This window comes from Salvia hispanica, chromosome 4, assembly GCF_023119035.1.
Source record: "Salvia hispanica cultivar TCC Black 2014 chromosome 4, UniMelb_Shisp_WGS_1.0, whole genome shotgun sequence".
Classification (NCBI taxonomy): Eukaryota; Viridiplantae; Streptophyta; class Magnoliopsida; order Lamiales; family Lamiaceae; genus Salvia; species Salvia hispanica.
The window spans coordinates 14,163,984-14,189,634 of record NC_062968.1 but is presented as its reverse complement, the minus strand read 5'-3'; the positions used below and the strand labels follow the sequence as shown (position 1 = coordinate 14,189,634).

The following is a 25,651-nucleotide window of genomic DNA, read 5'->3' as shown; positions in this document are numbered from 1 at the left end:
CCGCCGCAAACCCTACCAACACATTCCACGGCCTGTGCTACGTCGTCGGCGACAACATCGACACCGACCAAATCATCCCCGCCGAGTACCTCACCCTCGTCCCCTCCAACCCCGACGAGTACGAGAAGCTCGGCTCCTACGCCCTAATCGGCCTCCCCTCCACATACGAATCCCGATTCGTCGAGCCCGGGGCCACCAAAACCAAGTACTCGATCGTGATCGGCGGCGATAACTTCGGCTGCGGCTCGTCCCGCGAGCACGCTCCCGTGGCGCTGGGGGCGGCCGGCGTGGCGGCGGTGGTGGCGGAGTCGTATGCGAGGATTTTCTTTAGGAATTCGGTTGCTACTGGGGAGATTTATCCGCTGGAATCGGAGGGGAGGTTGTGCGAGGAGTGTACGACTGGGGATGTGGTGACGATTGAGCTTGGGGAGAGTAAGCTGATCAATCATACTACGGGGAAAGAGTATAAGCTGAAGCCGATTGGGGATGCTGGCCCTGTCATCGAGGCCGGTGGGATCTTTGCTTATGCTAGGAAAGCTGGAATGATCCCTTCCCGCGATGCCTGATTCCTCGGTAATTATACAATATTATTCCTTCAGTATCAACGCTGTTCTGTTGTGTTATTTGGTGAACCTAAATCATGGACTGGATAAAATCTATCTCCATTTTATTGAGCAATTGAATGAGGTCTGTTGTGAAATTTGGCCTAAAGTAGTGAACCTGAATCATAGAATGCATAATTTGTTGGCTTTCGTAGTTGATCTATCACTGTTTTCTCGAGCAATTAAATGTGGTCTTTGTGTGTTTATTGCGTTTGCTACTTATCTTGACATATAGTAATACAGAAGAAGAAAATTGAATTTTGAAGAAAATAGTTTTTCTTGACTGGTTAAGAACTTGATTCCCCTATTTAGAACGTTGAGATATCCATCATGCTCATGAGGAAGAGCATATATACAAACTTAATCTAAAACATTTTGCATTATGAAGGGAATAGATGACTTGTGTTTGTGTAACATGTCTACGGCCGAAGTAAGACTCTGTTGGATGCCTGATAGTTCCCACATTTAAAGAGGATTAAATAAAACAAACCTCTCTATATCTTCCTGGGACTGGTTCACCATGGTAGACCACTAGACCTATAAAAGTTTGTTGGTGTCTTGCGTTGTAGTCTTTCTGGTTTTCTTATGGATCCAATATCCAGTTTGTTTGTTCAGTGGCTTTCCGTGGTTGATTGATTGTTGTAATACATGTTTGTTTGAACCCCCAAAAGGTATGCAAAATCATGCTGCGTGTTTATGGCATTTAATTGCTATGTTCTACAATTTGAAGCTACCAGACACAATTTAATCTGTAGATTCATCTGTATTCTTCGACCCCATTTTGGGGTTACATCTGTTTCTATTTTGTTGATACTATTTAAATTCTAAAACAAGCATGGCACTTCTTGCGACTGTTACTCCTTGAAGTTTTTTAATATGGATTTGTTAGAGCTTTTGCAAACAGAGCCGTGGTTTAATCTTTTCTTTGCAAATAGTTTAACTTCATATATGTGTACACAAAAGTATTCTGGAAAGCCTAATCTGCATATTTTTAACCAAATAAAGAGAAAGAAGCTGAATTGTGCTTTTCTTTGGTACATGGAAATGGTAGCAATGGGGTGGTAAATTTTTTCATTCCTGCTAATTATTTGCTGAAGTGCATCAACAGTTACTATTGATTAACATATACAAATAAGAATGTTAACAAAACATTTACTTTTCTTGCTTTGAAACTTAACAAGATACTGGGCTCACAATTACAACCTTATGGAAACCACAAACATGATTCAAGACAGGTATGAAGCTCACACTCGAGAGTGAAGGAGATCAAATGTGTTTGATTCTCAACGCTCTCTTTGTTGTGCATCTCATACAAGCTAGGAGTCTTAACTGATTGGTAAATCCGTTATCAGATGCTATGCTTCTCATCGTTTTTTTCTTTTTATTTCGGTGCAGGTATCTTCACATCCTGACACCGTACGCCACCATGCATCTCCATCAGTCTTGAGAATTGACATTGTGATTTCTAAATAGATTCATGTGTGCTTGTAGTGTGATAGAATGATGCTTCTTTATCCTACATTAGTTTTAGTGATTCAAGTTGGAACCTTATTAGCTGTGCTGTGTTAAGACTTGAGATCAAATTATTGTAAGGCTGTTTTGCTGCATTTAAACTGATCTAAATAAATGTGAACAAATGTTTTGTGATGCAAAATCATCTTTCTTCATCCTATTATTAAAACGCAATTTTGATGATTTAATTAAATAGTATCAACTGATTGAAGCCATCATCATCCTTGCAATTTCTTTGTAGCTGACTTGTCCATCTCTGTCTAGACCAACTTCTTTAATCATTTCTTCTACTTCTTCATCACCCACTACTCCCAAATTCATCAACGCATCTTTCAACTGTTCGAAACGGGCCATGATAGATATTTTAAGGTATAGTTCGTATATGAAGATATGTCTGCGTTCACCTCAATAAACGATATAAATCCATCTTTTCGCAGTTGAAAAATGTGAAGGCTTGTTTTAGCCTCTTCATCTACATCTTCCTATTAGATCATCAAACTAAACTAGTACATCAAATTTCTGAAACTTTTAACCTAAATGGAGTACTATAAATGCTACTTTACCTTCATTTTGGCTCCATAATAATTAAAAACTCTTGGGGTTCGTTCAGTACACGGAATTAGAATTGAATTGGAATTAGAATTCTGCAGAATTGAATTTGAAAGAATTGAATTAATTGATAATTGATAATTGATAAGAATTTGAATTCAAAAAAATTATATAGTGTGTGTGGGCTGCTATGTGTATTTGCAGGGTGTGTGTTGTGTGTGTGTAGGTGCAGGGGTGTGTGATTATGTGTAGGGCTGGGGAAAAATATCGAAAAAATGATATATCGCTCGTATCGTATTGAAAAATATCGAAAAATTATCGAATTTTCGATATATCGTAATTTTCGATACGATACGATATCGTATCGTAAGTTTTCGATACGATAACGATATGAATTTCCTTATATCGCGATATATCGTTTTATATCGAAAATACGATATATATCGAAAATTTTCGATATATCGATATTTTCGATATATATCGTTATCGTATCGATATATATCGATATATATCGAAATTTTCGATATATATCGATATTTAACGATATATCGAATTTCGATACGATATATCGAAATATCGATACGATAACGATATGAAATTTTTTTATATCGAAAGTTCGATATATCGAAATTCGATATATCGAAACTTTCGATACGATAACGATATGAAATTCTTTCATATCGATATTTTCGATACGATACACGATACAACGTTTTCGATACGATATATCGTATCGACCCACCCCTAATTATGTGTGGTGTGTGTGTGCAGGTGTCAGTATGGGTATGTGTGTGTGTGTAGGTGTAGGTGTGTGACTGTGTGTGCAAGTATGTGTTGTTTGTGTAGGTGTAGGTGCGTGACTGAGTGCGCAAGTGTGTTGTTTGTGCAAGTGTGTGTAAATGCGTGTGTTGTGCGTGAACGTGCAATTTTATTATTACTTGAAATTCCAATTATCTACTTCGCATATGGAATTTAAATTATGAAATTGAGAGGAATTGGAATTGTAATTCAATTCTAAATCCAAATACTTTGTGGTATCGAACATTGGATTTGGAAACTCCAATTCTAATTCTGCATGTCCAATTTCATGATAACGAACGGAGCCTTGAAGATCAATGAATCCATCACGATCAATATCGACCTCATTCATCATTTCTTGAATTTCTTCTTTGGCACTCATAGATGAGATTGCTGATTCTAGATCTCAGCCTACAAAAATATAAATAGTACACTAATGTCATGTTTGGTAGGGACGATAATATGAAAATCCATGAACAAAGTGATAACTCATCTAGGGATGGAAATCCATGAACAAAAAATTTATTCATGGATTTCTATCCCTATATGAGTTATCACTCTTACTAAACATGCCATAACTCACTTAGTCCTAGTATTTTTATTATTCATAGAAAAGGAAAAAAAATAAAATAATAATACATGTATAGACAAAATCAGTAATAAAACAATTATATGTAGATAAACTCATGGAATAAAGTTGGTATGAGTTATGAATAATGCATGACTTTTCAATAGACGCTTTTTTTTTAGAAATATGTTAGAATGATCAAATATTATCCGAACTGTTGTCATATATAGTAGTAGTTAGGGCATTCACAATGGGGCGGAGGATGCGACGCCCTAAGCCTTGCCCTATGCGCTGCCACATCAACATTTTATCCTTCGCCTATTCCACCTGCAATGAGGCGGACTATAGCTCGCCATAAGCCCCGCCCTAAGTATTTTATTTATTTTTGAATATTTAAACACTACAATATTTATTTTTTATGTTTGCAAACATATCAATTAGCAAGAATAAATATAAAAACACTATAAATTAAAACAAATCATATTGTCAATATTTATTTTTTATTTTTTATTTTTTGTGCTTGCAAAAATGAAAAATTGTCGGAATTCATTATTGAATTTAGAGAGAAATTGAGATGAGGAAGAGAGTGGACTGAAAGGTGTGAAATGAAGAAAAAAAATTGGTGATATATATAGAAGAAAATACAAAAAAAAATAAAATGTGTGCATCCTCCGCCCTATAGTCCGTACCGCCTGCAATGGCGGACTAAGAGGCGGAGGATAGGCCGGAGGATGCATCCACCGTGTCATAGTCCGCGGACGATGCATAAGGCGCGGAGGATAAAATATGCATAGTCCGTGGTGCTGCAGTGGTGGACTAAGGGGCGGAGGATGCATCGTCTGTCGCATCCTCCTCTCAATTGTGGATGCTCTTATATATAACGTATACTCGTCCAGATTGAATATTTTTTATTATGAACTTCAAGATTGATTACTGGTGTTTGCAGTGATTTGGCGTCTAAGGTTATCTTCTACGGCGTCCTTCCCGTTCGCCCGTCGGGGACGGGCGACCCGACGGGCGCCATAGTGGGCGGGAAGGGCGCCCACGCCCGTCCCGGGTGCCCCTGCGACGAGCTCGCCCCTCCCGTCGACGGGCGAGTGGGACGGGCGCCACTGTGGCGAAGGTCGCCCGTCCCAACTCGGACGTCCGACATTTTTTTTTTTTTTTTTTTTTTTTAAACTCTATAAATAGGGCTCCTCCAACGTCATTTCATTCACACCACTTGTGTTGACAAGTTTCTCTCTCTAAACCTCTTTTTTCAATTATCTGTAATGGCGAGTAGTCGTGCGGGTGGTAGTGGCGGAGGCGCTAGTGATAGTGATGGCTTTAGCGATGATGAATTGGATCTCGCTGTGCAAGCGGCGATTGATCGACGGATCCGGCAGAGGCAGCAGCGGCGGCGGCGGCCGTGCCTCGGCCAATCCATCGCCGACGGCATGTACCCCGGGACCACATTGCTGCACATCAGCGGTTGTATGAGGACTACTTTGCTCCAGAGCCGCGTTTTGGGGATGCCTTATTCCGCCGACGTTTTCGGATGCATCGTCCTCTGTTTATGCATATCGTTGGTGCATTAGAGAGGAGGTACGAGTTTTTCAGGATCAGGGAGGATGCGGCTGGCAAACCCGGACACACGCCAATACAGAAGTGTACGGCCGCAATCAGGCAACTGGCGTACGGAGGGCCGGCCGACATGTTCGACGAGTACCTCCACATTGGGGAATCTTCCGCCGTCCAGTGTCTGTTGGAGTTTTGCGCGGGCGTTAGAGCGATATTCGGGGATCAGTATCTTCGACGTCCGAGCCCCGAAGACTGCCAGCGGCTGATTAATATGCACGGGTCGGTGCACGGGTTCCCTGGGATGTTGGGCAGCATCGATTGTATGCATTGGGAGTGGAGGAACTGCCCCGCCGCCTGGAAGGGGATACACACTTCCGGCTTCAAAGCCAAGCATCCCACGATGATCCTTGAAGCTGTAGCTGACTACCGGCTGTGGATATGGCATGCTTATTTTGGAGTAGCCGGGTCGAACAACGACATCAACGTCCTCCAGTCGTCGCCCCTGTTCAACGATCAGTGCAATGGCGTTGGTCCCGCCATCAGTTTCATCGCCAACGGCAACCAGCACAACATGGAATACTATTTGGCGGATGGGATATACCCAAGCTGGCCCGTCTTTGTGAAGTCGATCAAGCATCCGGTCGGGCCAAAGAAGAGCTACTTTGCGACCCGGCAAGAGGCAGCGCGCAAGGATGTTGAGCGCGCATTTGGTGCGCTCCAGAATCGATGGGCGATGGTGAGGGGTCCGGCACGGCAGTGGTATATCCCCAACATCGGCGACATCATGTACGCGTGTATCATTCTGCACAACATGATTGTCGAAAGTGAAGGTGACGAATTGACTCAGTGGAACAGCGAAGATGACACGGGTGCCGGACCCAGCCACGGCGTGGCCACCGCGAATGTGAACATGGGTGTACCTCATGGAGAGGTTGAGCGGTTGCGCGCATTTACCGACATGCGGCAAATAAATGCCCATATTCGACTTCAGGAGGATATCATCGAAGAGGTTTGGACGCGGAGGGGTGGACACTGATGTGGTTGTTTTTTTTTTTTTTCGCATGATGTATGTTTTTTTTTTCTACTATGTAATTTTTTTTTTCGAATTATGTATGTTTTTTTTTTTAATGAAATATTCGTATTTCCCGTTCGTATTTTTGTCGGATTATGTCTTCCGTGAATTTAAATTTTAATTGTGAATTAATTTAATTGTGGGAAGGGCGAGTGGGAGGGGCGAGTGGGAAGGGCTAGTGCAGTGGGAAGGGCTAGTGATGTGGCAGTGGAATGGGAGGGGCTAGTGCTGACGTGGCATGGGAAGGGCGCGTGGGAGGGGCGAATGGGAAGGGCGCCGCCGGAGACAACCTATGAATATAGTTGATTTAAGAAAGTGAGCATACAACTCTAAACAAAGTCAAAAACCACCTAAAACAAGTAGTATTAATCACATCAAGGCAGATTCTGATGTAGCAGAATATTATCTTCTACCATGTTTCATTATATCATAAAAGCTCATTTGTAAGGGTTACTACTCAATCTATTCTAAAAGAAAAAATAGGTACAGGTACTTCACATGCAAAATATGTGCTTGATATCTGTACAGCATAAAATTCAATCAATATCTTTTTACCCATCCCAATAGTCACCACTAATATGATACTACTACATAATAATCCAGTTCAAATCCTATCTGTTACTAGCAAGAGGAGAGAAAACCTTGATACATGAATATGACGGCTAAGATCCAAGAAATAAGTGCTGCTTTTCGATACAACATCAAGAAACAGCATGCCAAAGAAAGCTTATTCTTAATCCAATATTCTGAGACATCCTTATAGTTGCACATTCAGAACCTATTTCTTTATAAAGCTACACAAGATTCAAAACACCATCAGAGGCACTCATCTGCAGGGTTCTACCATTTCCAGAAGAGAGAAACCGCACAGATGGTAAGGAAGAATCTTCCACGGATTCAATCTTGAGAAAGCTGAAATTGTACTTACCGGACTTTTTCAAACTAAAAACGAAAACAAGAACAATCCATCCCAACATCGATACAGCCCAGTAGTTGGTCATCCCATGTATCACGCCCCAGGCAATGGCGTACCCAACAATGATCCCAGATAAATGACCAATAAAACTTGCTTGTGGCACAATTATAGACGTGAAGATGAGGGACTCAAAAGGTGCAAAACTGATAGGAAGGGAGAGGAACCCGAAAAGCTCCAGCTTCGAAGAGGGCTGCTTTGTCGACAGTATAGTCATCCACCCAAAAACAACACAGGAGTATCCAACAGCAGTCACTCTCCGGAAGTAATCAATCTTGAACTTATTGATCAAAATGTGGTATATACCGAGAACTAGCAGCCCCGAGAGCACAACCAGCAACATCGTGTAATGAAGATAGTATTCGACACCAAGCCCTAAATGCCCTAACTGCTCTATAACCCCCAAACTCCAGAGTGCACTCATATTGAAAACAAGATGAAGGATGCTAATATGAGAGAATGCAGATGTGATTATCCGCCAATGATGGCCCTCCAATGCAGTGTCGTAGTTCAACCCCACATGTGAATACCCAATCCCCTTTTTCTGAATATAGAACCAAATCAAACTGCATATCGCAATCATACAACTCGTTGCTGGTTTTTCGCAAATCTCATAGATTAAGGGTTTCCCCATCTACACCAAATTGAACTTCTCTATAGCAACTGATTCATATGCTTAAAAAAACACCAATCTTTGAGGGCGAAGCATTTGATGAATCGACGACTGTGGGGATAAACAAACAGAATTCGACTTTAAGATTTCACAAATTCAGTTCAATTAAATTTAAACCAAATAACGGAAGCCCAATCTCACCGAAATTCAAATAGAGTAGCATCAAGCAGAGCCACGATCCTGAATGAATAGAATAGAAATCAAAACATTGAGTACAGTGATCGAGATCCCCTAATTCGAAGGTAAAATCAGCGAGCGAAATTATGGGCATATCTATTTGGGGGGTTTCTACTTGCTCCGGGGCCCACAGGATCAGAGGGACATGCGACAACACAACTTCTATAACTCCAATTCCTTATAAATTTATTTATTATTCACATAATTATTTTAAATATTGGTATTTAAAATAAATACGCCGTGAATATTGGAACCAAGGGAGAGTATATTTTTACTTCAAATTTTAAACTTTATTAAATCATGCCAACTTATAAATTCATACACAAACTATATAATCTAAATTATTGGTAAAAGTTCTATTTAAAGAAAAAATAATTAATCAATTTTGATTTCTTGTTGCCAAAATTTCAACCAAAACACTGTTGTTCGTTGGAATTGAGAGCACCTACATATGAATACCCTCCAATCAGTTTCCCAATTCAGCGTCAATTTAATATACTCCCTCCCTCCGACTCCCACTAAATATCACATATTTAATCGGTGCATGTTTTAAAAAATTGTTTGAAGTAATAGAAAATTTATAAAGGAAAGTAATAGAAAAGTTAGTAGAATATGGACTCCACTTTTATATACAATATTAGTTTTATAATTTATGAGTATAATGAGTTAGAGATATGCAGTATGCACTTACCAAAAATAGTAAAAGTGAAATGAGACATTTATTGAGGATCATTCAAATAATGAAATATGTGATATTTAATTAGGACCGTATAGCATTAGATTCCAAAGTCTAGAGAATTTGGATTGTGGATGACGGTCCCAATATCAACAACTTAGAGCATATCTAGGGAAAGAAGTATGCAAATATAATGATAAAGAGAAATATATACACATATTTTCCTATTTTTTGAAAAAATTATTTCTCCAATGAAAATAGTAATTAAGAAGGTATTATATCTTCTTTAGTTTTGAAGAAGTATATTTAGTTATCTACATCTTCTCCAAACAAAAGGTAAATATGCTAATTGTTTTTGTACACTTTTTTTCAATTCACCTTCTTAACCATTGGAATTTACCATTTTTAAAGAAAGTATATCAACTTTTTTGTAGAGGCGAATATGCATGAGCTCTTTCCTTTACAAATGATCTTACGATCGAAAAAATTAGATTTGATGCTGCTAAAATGAATGTTGAAATTCATATAGAATGAATTGTAATGACGAAATTAAGGTTATGAATTATGATCCCTCCGTACTCTGTATATAGTATATATCGGGTGTCACACCCTGCTCAATCATACAATTGATGCGAGTTTATTGAATTAGAAGATGCATGGCAGATGAATACACAGCAAGACTTACAATTTGATAAATTTCAGACGCACATAAAATATTGAATTAGAAAATAATACAATAGTAGATCATTGGTTAGTTGTCTTTGTTGGCGAAGGGAAAACAGTTTGAAAAGCCGAAAAGGTTTTTCTTGTTATGATCTTGGTTGAGAAGAGTGAGGACTTGAGAGTGAGTAGGAAGAGCAGGGATGGCTCCCTTCTTGGTTGTCGTGATCGCTCCGCATGCACTTGCATACCGAACCACCTCTCTCAGCCTCTCCTCATCCTGTCCATAATTTAACCGTTTAATACGATAGATAAAACACGATAAGAATACACAATTTAGATCATACTATTACTGTAAAATAACAAAGTTATCTACCCTAAACAGACAGATCATTTGAATTGGAATTTGACCTCGATGATGGAAAGATCATCCACGATCTTACGTAGGAGGGCTCCCATAAATGCATCGCCCGCTCCAGTTGTGTCCACCCTCTTTAGACTATAACCTTCCACTGCTCCCTTGAAATTCTGCACCACCATCAACTTGATTAAAAGTTGAAACAAAATAACATAACATGTAATCAAATGCAACCGGCATATCACCTCACCTTGGTGTAGTATCGACATCCCTTTTTCCCAAGAGTGAGAAGAAGAAGCTTCAAGTTGGGGCGCCAAAGCGACAATGCAGATTCATCATCGAGGCTGGAGTTGTGTGTGAGGAAGCACAGCTCATCATCACTCATCTTTATCACATCAGCCTTGTCCCACACACTCAGCATCCCTTCCCGAGCCTCCTCCGCCGACGGCCACAGCGGCAGCCGCAGGTTCGGGTCGTACGAAAGCAGCGCTCCAGCGGCCTTCGCCTCCGCCATCGCTTTCAGATGTGCCGATCTACATGGCTCCCCAATCAGGCTTATGGATCCAAAATGGAATATCTTCGCCTGTATAGAGTCCCACCCGGTTCCAATGCAAAATTGATAAAGTAAAAAAGAAATATACAGAGACCAAATTTGATGGACGAACATACTTACAGATTTAATAAGTGGGAGATTTAGTTGGGGTGGAGTTAGAAGCATGTCGGCGCTAGGATTTCTATAGAACATGAACTCACGCTCCCCATCGGCGCGTAGGGTCACGAAGGCCAGCGCGGTCCTCGCGACCTTGTCGAAGCAGACGCCTTCGGTGGAGACGCCGTTCTCTTTCAGTATTCCGGCGAGCATCAGCCCGAACTCGTCGTCGCCTAGCTTCCCCACGAAGGCCGTGTTCCCGCCCAGCCTCGCCGCGGCTATGGCCACGTTAGCCGGCGCGCCTCCCGGTGCCTTCACGAACGCCGGCGCCTCCGCGAGAGACACTCCAGTCACTGTGGGCACCATGTCGATCAACATCTCGCCGAAGCTCACGATAAGGCCGCTGTTAGTCATCGCGGATATGAATGCAAATGCACCAACAAAATGTGTATTTGTATGTCAAAATTAGCTATAGAGGGGCTCATATATATATTGTAGTACTATAGATATATGTGTGCATATGAATTTCAGATTAAAAAGTAAGAGTACCAAATTGGATATGTTTATGTTATAAATAATTAATAGAGCTATAATATTTATTTTAACATTGTATACTCAAAATTAGGAATATGAATAACTTGTAAGCTACTTACGAGAATCTATCGGCTTTCATTAAGTATACGTGTGGAAAAAATTTGATTCTATATACCTTTCTCAACTCATTGTAATTCTTCAAGTTATTCTGCATTTTTGTGGTCCATGACAGCATCTTGTTTTATTTATCAATCAACAAAGTTTATTCTATAATGTTACACCACAATTTGGTTATATAGTAGGGGAAATGGAGCGATTATGATTGATATACCTCAATCTTTCACATTTACTGCAAATTAAAGTAATAACTAAACCACTTAATTAAGGAGCGTTTACAGTTGGGAGACAATATCCATAATTGACTATTTTTATTTTCAGCAAATAATTCAGCAATCCTAATCGTTTCAAGGAGATATGAATTAATTTTAGCATGAAGATACTATACAAAATGAGCTTTAGTATGTCATGTACTTCAAATCGAATAAAACTCTATGGACATTGACTCATTGTTCTTGCTTCAAATGTGTGTTACTATTTAATTGGATGAAAGTTGTTCTTCTAACAAAGTTCGACTAGTCCCAGTATTGTTTTTGCGTTTCGTCTTTTACTTTTGTCTACTTGAAATACTATAATAATCCTTAATTATAATTTATCGTCCTTAATTATAATTTATCGCCTTGTAATTTTCCTCGGTAATAGGTATACTTAATTAATCCATGCTGGTTATATATATTAAGATAAAATCTGGGATATAATATAACTTATTGATTAAGTTGTTAATCTTTGTAAAAGAAAAAATGTCGATATTAGATTGTTACTATATTTTTCTATTCTTTTTTTCTCTCGCTGTCATCAACTAATCTTCATTTAAGTATGTTTATTAACTACCATGGCCCATGGGGAATCCCACTTTATCGAGTAAGAGAGCATCCATAAAAACTGATATAGGAATAATTTGTTTGTGAAATGCTACTTGTTAATTATTTACTCGGACATACTATATATATTATACTCAAGAATAATTATTTAAAGAAACTTATTGGAGACAAAATTAGAGACACAATAGAAAGTTTTAAATAATATATAACCGAAGTTGAAAGCGTAAGTAAACGCTACACTTTAATGTTTTGTATTTTTGGAACGTTTTGTGTCCCTTAATTTTAAGGGACTCCCCAAGAATGGAACTTATTTTTAAGAGGTAACATTTTTTTAGGTTCATGAACTTTGTCAAAATATCATTTTAGGTTCGTGAATTTTAAAAATATCATATTAGGTTCATCAACTATAAGTAAATATCATTTGAGGTATTTTGAACTTTTCTCCGGACGAAAATGCCTTTAAGGCATTCATAGTGCAATTTGGACAATTTTTTCGCCACTCATCTTGCGGCAGACACCGACCTGGAGTCCAACAATTTTTAACGGCAAATTTTTATATTTAAATCCAATTTAGACGGTAATTGATCTCCATTCTTCATATAATTAATACTCCGAATGACAATCCAAATTAATAGCTATCTAATTTCAAAACAAATAAACTAAATATAATTCATGAATCACCTATAGTAAATTCCTAAAATGCAGTTTAGATTGAAAAAATAAAATAAAGTATCAAGTCACAGTTCACTATCCCTGAATAATTGGTCATCTAATAATTAAAAAAAATAGTAAAAAAATTTGTTGAAATCTAGGTCTTTGATGCAAGATGAGTGGCGAAAGAATTGTCCAAATTGCCCTTTGAAGGCCTTAAGGGCATTTTCATCCAGAAAAAGTTGAAAGTAACTCAAATGATATTAACTTGTAGTTGACAGACCTAAAATAATATTTTCAAAGTTCACGGACCTAAAATAATATTTTCAAAGTTCATGAACCTAAAAAGATGCTCCCTCTTTTTTAAAAATATACATGGTATATTTATAAATACAAGTTAATTTCTTAATAGACTAAAAAAGAATTCCTTATACATTTTTAGTGAATCAATAAAATAAAGGATTAATTTTAATACTGGAAAACGAGATGGTCAGTTAATTCATTCAAATAAATTATGTATTTATGTCCCATATAATACCATATTAGTCGTTGAAACGCTAAGAGCATCCGCAACGCTGCCTCGTTGCGGTCTCGGTCTCGTCTCGACGAGACGAGATGGCATCGAGACAGCGTTGCGGCTCCCGTCTCGTCTCGACGAGACGAGATGTCTCGACGCCCGACGCGTTCGGAAGAGGCCGGCCTCGAGTTGGCGAGACGACGCGCGCGGCCACGTGGCGCGCGCTAAGCGATGGCGTGACGCCCACTAGCCGGCCCGCGAGTGGGCGTCGGAATTATGACGTCATAAATTTATTTTTTTTTAAAAAAAATTGAAAATTCGAAAAAAAAAATTGTAAATTTTAATATTTAAATATGTATTTTTAATTATGTATTTTTTAGTCATGCATTTCTAAATTTTTTAGGCCTTTAAATTGTAATTTTTATTTTATTTAATTATATTATTTTTTAATTATGTATTTTATAATTATGTATTTTATAATTTTTTAGGCCTTTAAATTGTGATTTTATTTTATTTAATTAAGTGTGTTTTTATTAATTGAATTTGTTGGAAATAAAAATTAAAAAATGAAATTGAATGAATAGTTAAGAGATGGTTAAGAGATGGAGGGATGCAGGTGTTGTCTCTTAGTTAAGAGATGAGCTGAAAAGTACAGTGGGGCCCATGAATAGTTAAGAGATGAGACGGTTAAGAGACGGATAAGAGACAGCGTTGCGGATGGCCTAATAAACTAAATCGAAGTAGATCCAAAACTGAAATAAACACCAATGACTAAAGAAGAATCCAACACATGAACTTTGTTCTAAACCAGAAATAAAACCCTAGCAAAAAGAAAATTTCAAAAGACTGTACGGAAACTGGAAGTAAATCCAAAAGACTAATTAACTAAAAGAGGTAACTAATACTAAAACAAAAATCTAGTTCATGAGATCACGAACTTGAGATGGAGTAGGAAGAGCTGGGATAGCTCCCTTCTTAGTAGTGGTAATTGCTCCACACGCATTTGCATAAGCCAACACCTTCTTCAACTTCTCTTCATCCTAAAATCAAATTATTCAATAATTAATATACATTTTAATACATATAGTTATATTTTAGTAAATGTATTATACCTCAATAATAGACTGGTCGTCAACAATCTTACACAGGAGAGCTCCCACGTAAGAATCACCAGCGCCGGTCGTGTCAACGGTATCAACCCGAAAACCATCTATTGTTCCACGAAAATTCTGCCAAATTAATCACCAAAGTAAAATTATTAGTAAATAATTTATTTAATCTAATTTTTTTGTCTATAGTAGTACTCCCTCCGTTCCATAGTAATGGAGGCAAAACTTTTCGGTACGGAGATTAAGAAAAATTGTGTTAGGTGAGTTAAGTAAAGAGAGAATAAAGTGGAAAATGCAAAAGTAGAGAGATGAAGTGAGAAAAAAGTAAGAGAGAGTAAAGTAGGTGTGGAAAAATGTGTTAACTTTTACTAAAAATGGAAATGACTCTATTACTATGGAACGTACCAAAATGACAAAATGGCAAAATGACTCTATTACTATGGAACGGAGGGAGTAGTACTTAGTAGGAGTATATAGTATATAGTACCTTGGTATAGTATCTACATCCCTTGGCTCCGAGGGTGACCAAAAGGAGCTTGAGCTTGTCGTGGTACAGAGACATTGCAGCGGCATCATCAATGACGTCGGTTTGAACGAGGAAACTGAGCTCCTCGTCGCTCACCTTGATCACATCGGCCTTGTCCCAGATGCTCATGATCTGGGTCCTTGCCTCCTCCGCTGGGCAGCCGGAGATTCGGATCATACGAGAGAAGAGCTCCGGCCTCCCTTGCCACTTCCATTGCCTTTAGATGTGCCGATCTACACGGCTCCACGATCAAGCTTATTGATCCATAGTGGAACACTTTGGCCTACACACATATACATCAAATCTATCATAAATATGTTCCAATACAATCATACATACAACTAAATAATACTCCCTCCATCCCATAAAAAGACTCCGTTCTACAATAAGAGTCTTATTCACATTCCACCACCTTATTCCACTCACATTTTGTTATAAAACTAATATATATAAGGGTCTACTAACTTATTCAACCCACTTTTCTTTACATTTTATGACTCCTATGGTGGAAAAGAGGGAGTACTTGTGAATGCATAAAATGAGACTCTTATAATGAAACAAGAAAAAATATAAAATTGGAACGAAGACATTATATGTATACTGAGAACCATATATGTTTATGGTCGCAGTTCCTAATTGAATATAGTTGGTTGATTCATGAATATGAGTAGGGTTTTGAGATATTGAAAGTCAACAATTAATATTAATGAATCAACGAACTAATTCAAGACATACCGATTTGATGAGGTCGAGATTGAGTTCATCGGGCGTGAGCAGCATATCGGCGCTAGGGTTCCGATAGAACATGAACTCACGCTCGCCGTCGGCGAGTAGCGTCACAAACGCCAGAGCCGTCCTGGCACCTTTGTTGAGGTTGACCCCGGCGGTGGAAACGCCGTTCTTCTTGAGGATTCCGACGAGCATGTGGCCAAACTCGTCGTCACCGAGCTTGCCAATGAAAGCGGCGTTTCCACCGAGCCTCGTCACCGCTATGGCGACGTTCGCCGGAGCACCGCCTGGAGCCTTGAGGAATCCAGGCGCCTCTGCCAGAGACACGCCGGAGACCGTTGGAACAAAGTCAATCAGCATCTCGCCGAAGCTCACAATCAAACCACCATTGCTTGATGAAGTCGCCATTGCTATAATGATATTGAAGAATTATGAAAATTTTGGTAAATATATGAGTGAGAAAGTGGTGTAGAAAAGATTAGAGGTAGACGGAGTTTATATAGAGTTCTAGAATTCTTTTTACTTGGATATGGGACATAATATTGCATCAATATCCACTAAAATCCTACCTGGATATATCTATATCCAATTAATCTTAACTAACGATTTTTTTTTTTATTTTACTTTGATGCTTTCCACGGTAAGGAGGATAATGATTAATCAAAGCTAGCGACTGTTAATCAAAGTTAAAGATAAGCTTAAATGCGAAATAATTCAAAAGGGAGACATTTTTAAAGATTTTGTTATCCCATATATATAGTACTACAACGATATCCTCTATCCGATAAAATCTTATAATCATATCCATTATCTGATTTAATTAGGGTATACGGTTGTTCGGTAAGAGAGTGTGAGAACAACTATTTATCTAAGTTTTTGGTACAGGGAAGTTACTAGTCTAGTCTAGATGAGAAATAGTTGAAAAGAAGTAATGTTGATCGATAATGAGAGTGGTTGCTCACAAATAGAATCGCGGTTAATTTACTTTTTCTTCACTAATTAGTCTTGGGCCTATTAATCGACTGTGTTATCTATTTTATCTATCATACTACTCATTTCTCGATTTCATAGCATACTACTAGATCATCTAATAGTTTGTCAAGAAATTTGACACATTAGCTATCCCACAATAACAGATAAAGTAAAACTAGGTCTTGATATTAAAATTAAATTATTAAAAGAACATAGGGTAGTTTCAAATCCTAAAATTCTACTAATTTAGCCTAGACATAACACATGGACTAACATAAAGAAACAACTAGTAGATAAAATTGAATGGATTAATCTTGTGTTCTTCAGTCTTCTCCTTCTTACCTTGAACTTTCTTGATCCTTTGATTCCTGTATGAATTTATCAATGTCGAATTACGATCTTCAGGGAGGTTTATATAGGACTCAAAATCGTCCTCTCTAAATTGGGATAGACTTGGACTTTAGAGAAAAAGAAAAGTTCACATCATAGTCGAAATCAGATAGGCGTGCGACATGTCTTCTGTACGCTCACCGGCAGACTGTGGAGTTCATATTGGGCAACTTCTATCCCTTGCTTCAGCTCTGATCTTTGTATCTTCTGTATTTAACCTTTTTTACTATAAAAACTCAACAGACACGTCAAAATACAAAATGATGAGAATATTAAGCGGATGCAATTTGCATGATGTACTCAAAAAAACTTAAGACTAACCCCTTGAAATATCTTAAGACCCGGCCGAATAGTGCTTTCTGGAGACAATTGCCATGAAGCTGAGCCCTACCAGGGTGCTAAGTCGGCACAGTGTTACCAGGTCGGGTAACACCCATTAGATCACACTAGAAACATGCGCCACATCTTACGATCTTTCACTTTCCTTTCCAACTTTCTCCGAGCATCTTTACCAAATTCTACTCTTCACTTATGCAACGAAAATACTCCCTCCGTCCCACAATTTCTCATGTTTTCACCCGACACAAGTTTTAAGAAATGTACTTAATAGAAAGTGAGTTAAAAAATTTAGTTAAATATGAGTCCTACTTTTATACATTAGTTTTAAACTAATAAAATGAGAATGAGAATGAGTTAGTGAAATGTGAGATTTAGTACCAAAAATGGTAAAAGTGAAATATGACAAACTTTATGGAACAAATAGAAATGGAAATAAGTGACAAACTTTTTGGTAGATGGAGTACATCCTAATGAGTCCAAAAACACTCTAAAATGCTTGAATTCAGTGAAGAAAGCATATTTGATTGATATCACTGCTCTCATTCTACTCCCTCCGTCTGCCAATAAGTGTCACAAGTTGACCTGACACGGCGGGTTATAAGAAATGTGAAGGAAGTGGATGGAAAAAGTTAATGGAATGTGAGTCTCATTTTTATATTGATTTGATAATAAAATGTGAGTTGGAATGAGTTAGTGGAATGTGGAACCCATCATCAAAAGTACTAGTAAAAAATAAGTGTGGCAAGTATTGGCGGATGGACCAAAAAGGAAACTAGTGACAAGTAATGGCGGACGAAGGGAGTAATTTATAATCCGCCTCCTGCTCACATTGCCTATTTTTAACTATAACTTAGGCTGTAGATAGAAATAGTATTATTATTTTACAATATTTTCTTTCGTCGCCAAACAAAGGAAAGTTGTGTTTCCTTATTTTTTTGGCTTACAACCAAACGTCCGAATGAGATATACATCCTGGCCAAGAAATCTAAGAAGAACTTCACTTTTCTTTCTTACACGTATTCGTGAACGGTTACATATGCGCGATGGTGCATAGGACTATAGGAGGCAGTCTAAGGAAGAACACGTTCAGGTGAAATATATTTTGAAAGGATAGTGATAAATGTACATTATTGTACATATATAATCGAACTTTTTTTAACTATGTTACATTGAAAATTGATTTTTAAATATTAATTGATTTAAAATAAATTGCATAGTACTAATTATTTTGTAATAGTTTTAAAAAAATTGAAACTTTTAACTTAAATATTTGCATATTTAAGAACAAAAAATATTTTTTAACTAAATATTTGAAATTAATTGATATCAAACTCGAAATCATGTTACAACTTAACATAAAGTTTCTATATCATTTCTTTAATTTCTTAGTGCTACGTAATAATATACTACTCCCTCCGTCCCAGATTAAGAGTCACTTTTTGCTATAAAAGTCCGTCTCAGTTTAAGAGTCACTTTTAGAATTTTCCATATTCGGTCATATAATTTTACCCCATTCTTCATCAAAATTACATAAAAATGCCATTAGCTATATTAAAATAAATCAAAACAAAAATCAAAAGTCAAAAGGGACCCACCTTCAACCAACTCCACCATCTCACTTCATTTATTACACACTCTACTATCTCACTTCATTTATTACACACTTCAACTCTTTCTTAAAATCCGAATCATAACAATAAGTGACTCCAAATATGGGACGGAAGGAGTACTTGACAAATAACAACACTAATTTTGTACATCTACACACAAAACTCAATTCATTAAAGTTAAATTCGTACATCTACAGACAAAAAAGTGACAACGTTTTGTGTGTTTTGTAACTTTGGCTAGAGTTGATCTTTATCTTTTATCTTTTATAATATCTCCCTTTAGATGAGAAATACCAAATTGTTGAACTGATATCTATAAACACAGAGGTAAAAGCGTTTCAATCATATCGTTGGATAGCTATAACAAAGAGGTATTGGGTTTCAATCTTACCATCCCCCACAGCATGTCATGAAAATCTTAATCGTTACCCTATGATAGTTACATCTCTCGAATTTTTAGTACAACTATTATATAATGTTATTATCAAATAATATATTTAATTATTTACCTTGAATTATTCATAAAATAAAAATTGCCTACGATCTAAATTCTTGACCCAGAAAATATAGCAGTACTCTTTTATTCTCCGATCAGTTCTCGGCAAGCTTATTTGGTAGTACTATAAACATACACTGCAACCAATGAATGATCAATAGATTATGATTCGCAATAATACAAAAGCAAAACTCTAGAAGAAAATGTTAATTATGTACTCACATTTACAATGGAAAAAGTAATCTATGAATTTTCATTAAAATAACATGTAAAGACTATGAACAAGAACATTGAGAACATTTTTCAGCTGCTTTGAGTAAAGATAACAGTTTAGTGAGAACAATTTTCTATCTGGAATTTGTTTGTTTGAGCGAGCTAGTACAACATATTAAGAATATTTTTCTGGGTATTGATGGTATTATTCATTGACTGCATCTGCACATCTGAGAATTTATATAGACAACCATGGATTAAAGCTGACCTTCTAACTGAAGCTTCCTTGCCTTCTCAGCTTCCATTTTTCTCAATGCAGTAGAACTCAATTTCTCCCCAGTCGATTCTTCATGGACTAAATCGATAACCTCAATCTGCAAAAATTACTAATATATGAATTTTGAATGCATATGACCACAAATTAGCTCACGCTGAGAGGTAGGATGGGAAACCTTTAGCTGCGAAAGACCTCTCTCAGCCCTCTTCTTGTTGACAGATAGTCCTCCTGGATATGTTTCCTTACTGTCACAACAAAATTTGAGTTAGCTACTGCATACCATAGATTTTCAAAGGAGAACCTTCTTAGTACTACTGTTTAATAATCACCAGAAAGAAAAAGATAATTAGATATCTAGAAATAAAATTCAGTCGCTGCATATGTTGTCTGCATTTATAAGAAGTAGAGTTTCTATCACACAACCTATTAAATATCTTCAATTTTCATGAATTCTTGAAGATTCAAAATTCTCAGATTTGTGTTCCTTATGAACTTTTTTTCTTTGTGGGACATCTCCATGTTTTTTATATGCAAAGCTTCACAGGCTTGTCAAAGAATTCCAAACATTCCAACCTTAAGCATAGATATGAAACAGAATAGGAGGTTCGAAACTAAATCATATTCATGGAACTATAAATCCAGAATTAAAGAAAATGAAAGAAGATCAATGGTCAGAAACAAGTAGGATGGATTTGCATCAATGTGGTATTAGAAAAAAAAAACAGATTATTGCAGAGAAAATGTATGGACCTGACAATGATAGCCTCCAAATTTTCATCAACTATAGAAGGTCCATAAGGATCCACAATTGGTTCTATTTGCACCACAAGCTCCGATTTTACTGACTGAAGAATGTGTTTCCACACACAGAAAAAGAGTTATCTTACTCATAATACAAATGAAAACATCAGATGTTCACAAAATAAACAAAGATACTACACATCAGTTGATCAATAACCATAGTTTGCCCGCATATCATATGGTAATCATTATCATCCCTTGATAGATCTCAGCAAATCTCATCACACCAGAGGTGAGTTAAAGATTTTTTTGCAACTAAATCAGAAAAGCACCAGCATAATTAAGATAATTATAAGACATAATAAGAAAGGTTAAAGTTGACATTTATCAACTACCTTTATGTAATCTTCAACATTTTTCATTCGTTTTTCAACAGGCTCGATCAGATTAGAATACTGCAAAAAAAAAAATCAAATGGATCATATATTCTTAAATTCTTTCCAATTTTCTAGCATAACTAAACTAAGTACAATTAACTGAAAAATGTACTCCCTCTTAACAACTAGTCCAATCTTATCTGAAAATTTGTTTGGATCCAAAATCTCACTAGTTCACAAAAATATCAGAACATGTACAGAAAATTCAATTTAACGCCTTGCCAAACCAGATCCTTGAATACTTCTGTGAAGCAATCACAAAGATTAACAGACATAATAGTACTCATTCTCAAACAACCTAATCCTAATTCGATATATGGCACAGACAAATTAGCATCCTTCAGCCAGGAAACCATTGCTGGTGAAGAAATTATAAAAATTTGCCGTTTTATCAAATTTAGATAAGACAAGTCATCACAGCCCATTCAATCATGACTAGGTGTTCTTAAATTAATACCAGATTAATTTATGTTTTTTCCAAAACATGAAACATTGGACAACAACCAACCTGCTTATTAACTAGCATATGGCCATCGCAGACACCAATCACAATTCGATCTCTAGCTACTGTTGCTGCAGCCTGCATTGTCACAATAGCTAATGCAATTCGATCAGTGCATTTAATTATGTTATAATTAATAGCTGCATACTCACAGACCTTAAGAAATTGACGGTGGCCATCATGCAAACGATCAAAAGTGCCGCCTAGAACCACCGCACTGTAAGAACTGGGAGGAGACATGCTTAAATTACTATCCGAAGTTGCCATTTCTTTCAAACTGTTGGACGATATTTATGTTGACTGGGAAGTGGATCGAAATTAGATGGATAAATATATATACATGTATCCAAAGAGAAAATACAACTATATACTCTTGACACTGTAAAACCTGACTCATAAATCAATTACACACTGTCTATGCATGAAAGGAGAGATCTTTTTCAAGGCAATTCAAGTTACATAACACAGAAGAATGGTAACCACTGGACTATTTTCTTCAAGACATGACAATCATTGGATCAACTTCTTCAAGTCTCTTAACTACTTTGCTTCCGTATTTTCTGAAAGGCCTGGAGCTCTCCATAGCTACTTCAGTCCTACCAACAAGTGGAGGAATAGAAATTGTTTTGTGCTCACAGTCTAACACCTACTAAAAAGTTGAATGGCATGTTCAATCAATCCGAATTTGCCTAGGAAGTTAATCGCAATATTCCACATGACATGTTTACCTATAAGTCAGTTCTTCTAATATTTATAAACTAATCAAATGCATCTCTGAACCTACCTACATGGCAATGGGAACTCAAGAACTTTTGAAACTTAGGGAAATAGGAAGTCAAGAGTGTTTCGTTGACATTACAGCACCATATATGCAATCATGTCTGCATTTTGGAACTAATCCCCAGGCAAACATATTCTGCTAATGATATAGATATACTCTTGCTTCTACGAAGATAGCTGATAAGAAATTAGTAAGAGACTGGGAAATTGATCAGGGTGTTGTGTCATTGCAGCAGTAATATATCCTTCCATGTATAGCCAGTGTATAAATGAAGAATAAAAAGCTGAGTTTGGAATCATACTAATTTCAGCCCATTCTATTCTATCTATCTATCACACAGCTTAAATACTTGTTTCTCAAAATCCCAATTAGGCTTCACACCCCTCTTGATTTAGGACTGTCCGATTGGGTATTTTTCCCCACCCATACCCGAAACCTTTTCGGTAGCCAAAGACCCAAATTGAATAATCCGATTAGAAGAAAAATTGAACATGTACATTTCCAGATTACAAATTTACAACCTAACACTTCCAATTTCCAAATCACAAAAATGACCAAAACCAAAAGCAAAAAGAGTGAAGACAGTGAGGGTCGCATATTTACAATTAAGTTGGTGGCGAGCTCGGAGTCGGTGGTCGGCAGTCGAAATGGAGAGAGGCGGGCGTCGAAATGGAAGGAGGCGGGTGGCGAGCGGAGTCAAAGTAGAAGGAGGTGCAAGGGAGGATCTTGACCATAATAAAATATAATCATTAAATAATAAATTTATATCATATCATTGGAATTTGGAATGTATAACGAGCATCTAATTTTAGTCTCTTAACTCCAAGAAATCTAATCCCTCCGTATTCAAAAAATATAAACATTTAAAACGGCATGGGTTTTAATACACAATTAGTAAAGTAAGAGAGAAAAATTGGTAAAGTAAAAAAGAATAAAAGAAAATTGAGTAAAGTAAGAGAGAAAGAAAAAAAATAATGAAAGTAGAGTTGGTAGATTGTGGGGTCCATGTCCTAAAATAGAAAGATTCTAAATTTTCTATTTTTTAGGAACGACCCAAAATGGAAATAGTTGTTATTTTTTTAAAAACGGAGGGGTAACAATCTCTGGCCACTTCGGATTACATGTAAATGTAATAAACAAATTTGGATAACCAATCCATCTATAAATAGCCATCGCATCTTGATAATTTTGGATCATATATCTTGCACCACCAACAGAACTGGAAGGCAGAATGATTGATTTACCATGCATCTAACCATCTGTCTCACCTCGCAGTACAACCTCCGCCAAACCACTATACATCATAGCACATAATTTTTTTTGCTGGGTTCTAACAAACAGTAGACGACCAGTCTCAAGCATAGTATAAGCATCAACAACAAATTATTGGAATAAATCAATATTTAATTTGAAAAAATAGATTAAAGTACTTTCAATCAAATAGAAAAATTCAAATACACTTTGACTATAAAAAAATGTTTTAGTAAACAACATAATAATAGAATCAAATGTAACATCAACATCATCATTATAGAATAGTAGTATATAATTTTGTCTCTTGAAAATAAAACATATATTTGCCCATGACTAAAAACATGCATTTTAGAAATAGGCCAACATGAGCAAGCAAATACTAAAATAACCTAAAATTTCCACAATTAATATACTCGCTTTAGCATAATTTAAGTCAATAGATAATAGTACCTATAGGTATATATCTTGAATAAAATATGATTAATAATTTAATTATTATATACTTATATTATATCTACAAATATTCATTACAACAATTTAATTATACCACAATAAATTCTGAATCGTTCCGAGATAGGCACTGCATCAAAAAAATTACTTCACATAAATAAATGCAGTCTCAATTGATTGCACACCTATTTATCAGTGTTTCAAAACTTGCTTGGGAAGTCTCTCCAATGCATTTGTTCACTGTTTTTTTTTCATCAATAGTTTTATATTTGTATATTAGTATTAGTATTGGTGGAGGAGATAGATGTAGTATAGAAGTATAGATATTCAATACTACACTTTAGGAAAAGGAGAGAAAAGAAGAAAACGAAGCAGTCTGTTCTCTCTCTTCAAACTACCGTCATTACATAGAGAAGAGAAGAAGATGAGATGGCAAGTATGGGCGACTACTACAGTTATAGATAGAAAAAGGTGTCATGGCAAGCATGAGAGGCTACAAAGCCTAATTATTCTGAACTCAGTTTTTTACTATAATAATAAAGGTATGTCATTCTTTCTTTTTTATGGTTGCACATTAATCCTATGACTCTACACATTCTATCATCTATGATTAATACAAAAATATTAATCATATGCTTATTACAAATTCTACACATTCTTTCTTTTTAATTGAGGTACTTATTAGTTCCAAATTTTATAAGTCATTAATGTTTGCTTTGATTTTTCATGTTGCAGGTAATTAGAAGGTCAATTATATTTTGTAAACAATATTTAATACAATAGAAATTTACTAATGATGTGTATTTAATTTTTCAGGATGGCTTGCAAAGAGGCTTAAAGGATAATGGAATGCTTTGGCAGATTAGAATAAATATACATTGCACTCTTAAATGTTGTAATAGAGTAAAAATAGGCCTTCATGATAACATATATAGGCCTGCTGCCTCTACACATTTTTCCAGAATGGCCGAAAATTGTGCAAAAAATAAAACATGATATAGAATATTAACATAAAATGGTGCAAAAAAAAAAAAACGCAAAAAGCAACAGTGGTAATGCACAGTTTCCTGCCAAAAAAGGTAAAATTGGTATTTAAAAAATTTCTCCAAAACTCTCACTTTATATATTGATAGATTTTTAGTTTTATTTTTAATTTTATAGGTGTTGATATTTGTGAGTTTTTATATTAGGTAATTTAGAATGGTTTTTTTTTATTCTTATTTTATGAGTTTTGATATTAGGTAATTTTGAATGGTTTTTTTTTATTCTTATTTTAAAGGCTTTAAAAGACTCTCGTAACTTATTTATTTTACTATAAATATCAGTTATAGTAGTACTAATCTATAAAAGGTTTGGGA

At 36.4% G+C, this 25,651-nt stretch overlaps 5 protein-coding genes across 6 annotated transcripts; 1 reads left to right on the top strand and 4 right to left on the bottom strand.

Annotated features, from left to right (window-relative positions):
• Positions 1-2: 2 nt before the first annotated feature.
• LOC125220415 (3-isopropylmalate dehydratase small subunit 1-like) lies at positions 3-2,256 on the top strand (the record flags this gene model as incomplete). The annotated part of the gene is made up of 2 exons (XM_048122588.1): positions 3-573; positions 1,998-2,256. A coding segment is annotated over one exon (564 nt), but the record flags the coding sequence as incomplete, so codon positions are not given.
• Positions 2,257-7,145: 4,889 nt separating this feature from the next.
• Positions 7,146-8,574, bottom strand: LOC125222621 (RHOMBOID-like protein 13). Its single transcript, XM_048125337.1, has 2 exons — positions 8,449-8,574; positions 7,146-8,358 (listed from the first exon to the last, which is right to left on the bottom strand). Exon 2 carries the CDS (start codon positions 8,266-8,268, stop codon positions 7,456-7,458), a length of 813 nt encoding a protein of 270 aa, XP_047981294.1. The 5' UTR covers positions 8,269-8,358; positions 8,449-8,574; the 3' UTR covers positions 7,146-7,455.
• Positions 8,575-9,781: 1,207 nt separating this feature from the next.
• On the bottom strand, positions 9,782-11,330 carry LOC125222619 (fructokinase-2-like). Its single transcript, XM_048125335.1, has 4 exons — positions 10,852-11,330; positions 10,429-10,761; positions 10,232-10,348; positions 9,782-10,100 (listed from the first exon to the last, which is right to left on the bottom strand). Exons 1-4 carry the CDS (start codon positions 11,239-11,241, stop codon positions 9,912-9,914), a joined length of 1,029 nt encoding a protein of 342 aa, XP_047981292.1. The 5' UTR covers positions 11,242-11,330; the 3' UTR covers positions 9,782-9,911.
• A 2,965-nt stretch (positions 11,331-14,295) lies between these two features.
• Positions 14,296-16,307, bottom strand: LOC125222620 (probable fructokinase-4). Its single transcript, XM_048125336.1, is given in 5 exon segments — positions 14,296-14,507; positions 14,580-14,696; positions 15,064-15,256; positions 15,258-15,385; positions 15,838-16,307. Coding segments are annotated over 5 exon segments (963 nt in total). The 5' UTR covers positions 16,240-16,307; the 3' UTR covers positions 14,296-14,384.
• Positions 16,308-19,789: 3,482 nt separating this feature from the next.
• LOC125222622 (phosphopantetheine adenylyltransferase-like) lies at positions 19,790-23,331 on the bottom strand. Of its 2 annotated transcripts, XM_048125338.1 has the most exons (7): positions 23,193-23,331; positions 21,965-22,108; positions 21,815-21,886; positions 21,265-21,324; positions 20,879-20,973; positions 20,304-20,373; positions 19,790-20,225 (listed from the first exon to the last, which is right to left on the bottom strand). In XM_048125338.1, the coding sequence occupies exons 2-7, from the start codon at positions 22,073-22,075 to the stop codon at positions 20,109-20,111; spliced, it is 525 nt and encodes a 174-aa protein (XP_047981295.1). In that variant the 5' UTR covers positions 22,076-22,108; positions 23,193-23,331; the 3' UTR covers positions 19,790-20,108. The 2 variants fall into 2 exon arrangements, with proteins under 2 accessions (XP_047981295.1, XP_047981296.1); XM_048125339.1 differs by lacking the exons at positions 21,265-21,324; positions 23,193-23,331.
• Between the last annotated feature and the right edge of the window lie 2,320 nt (positions 23,332-25,651).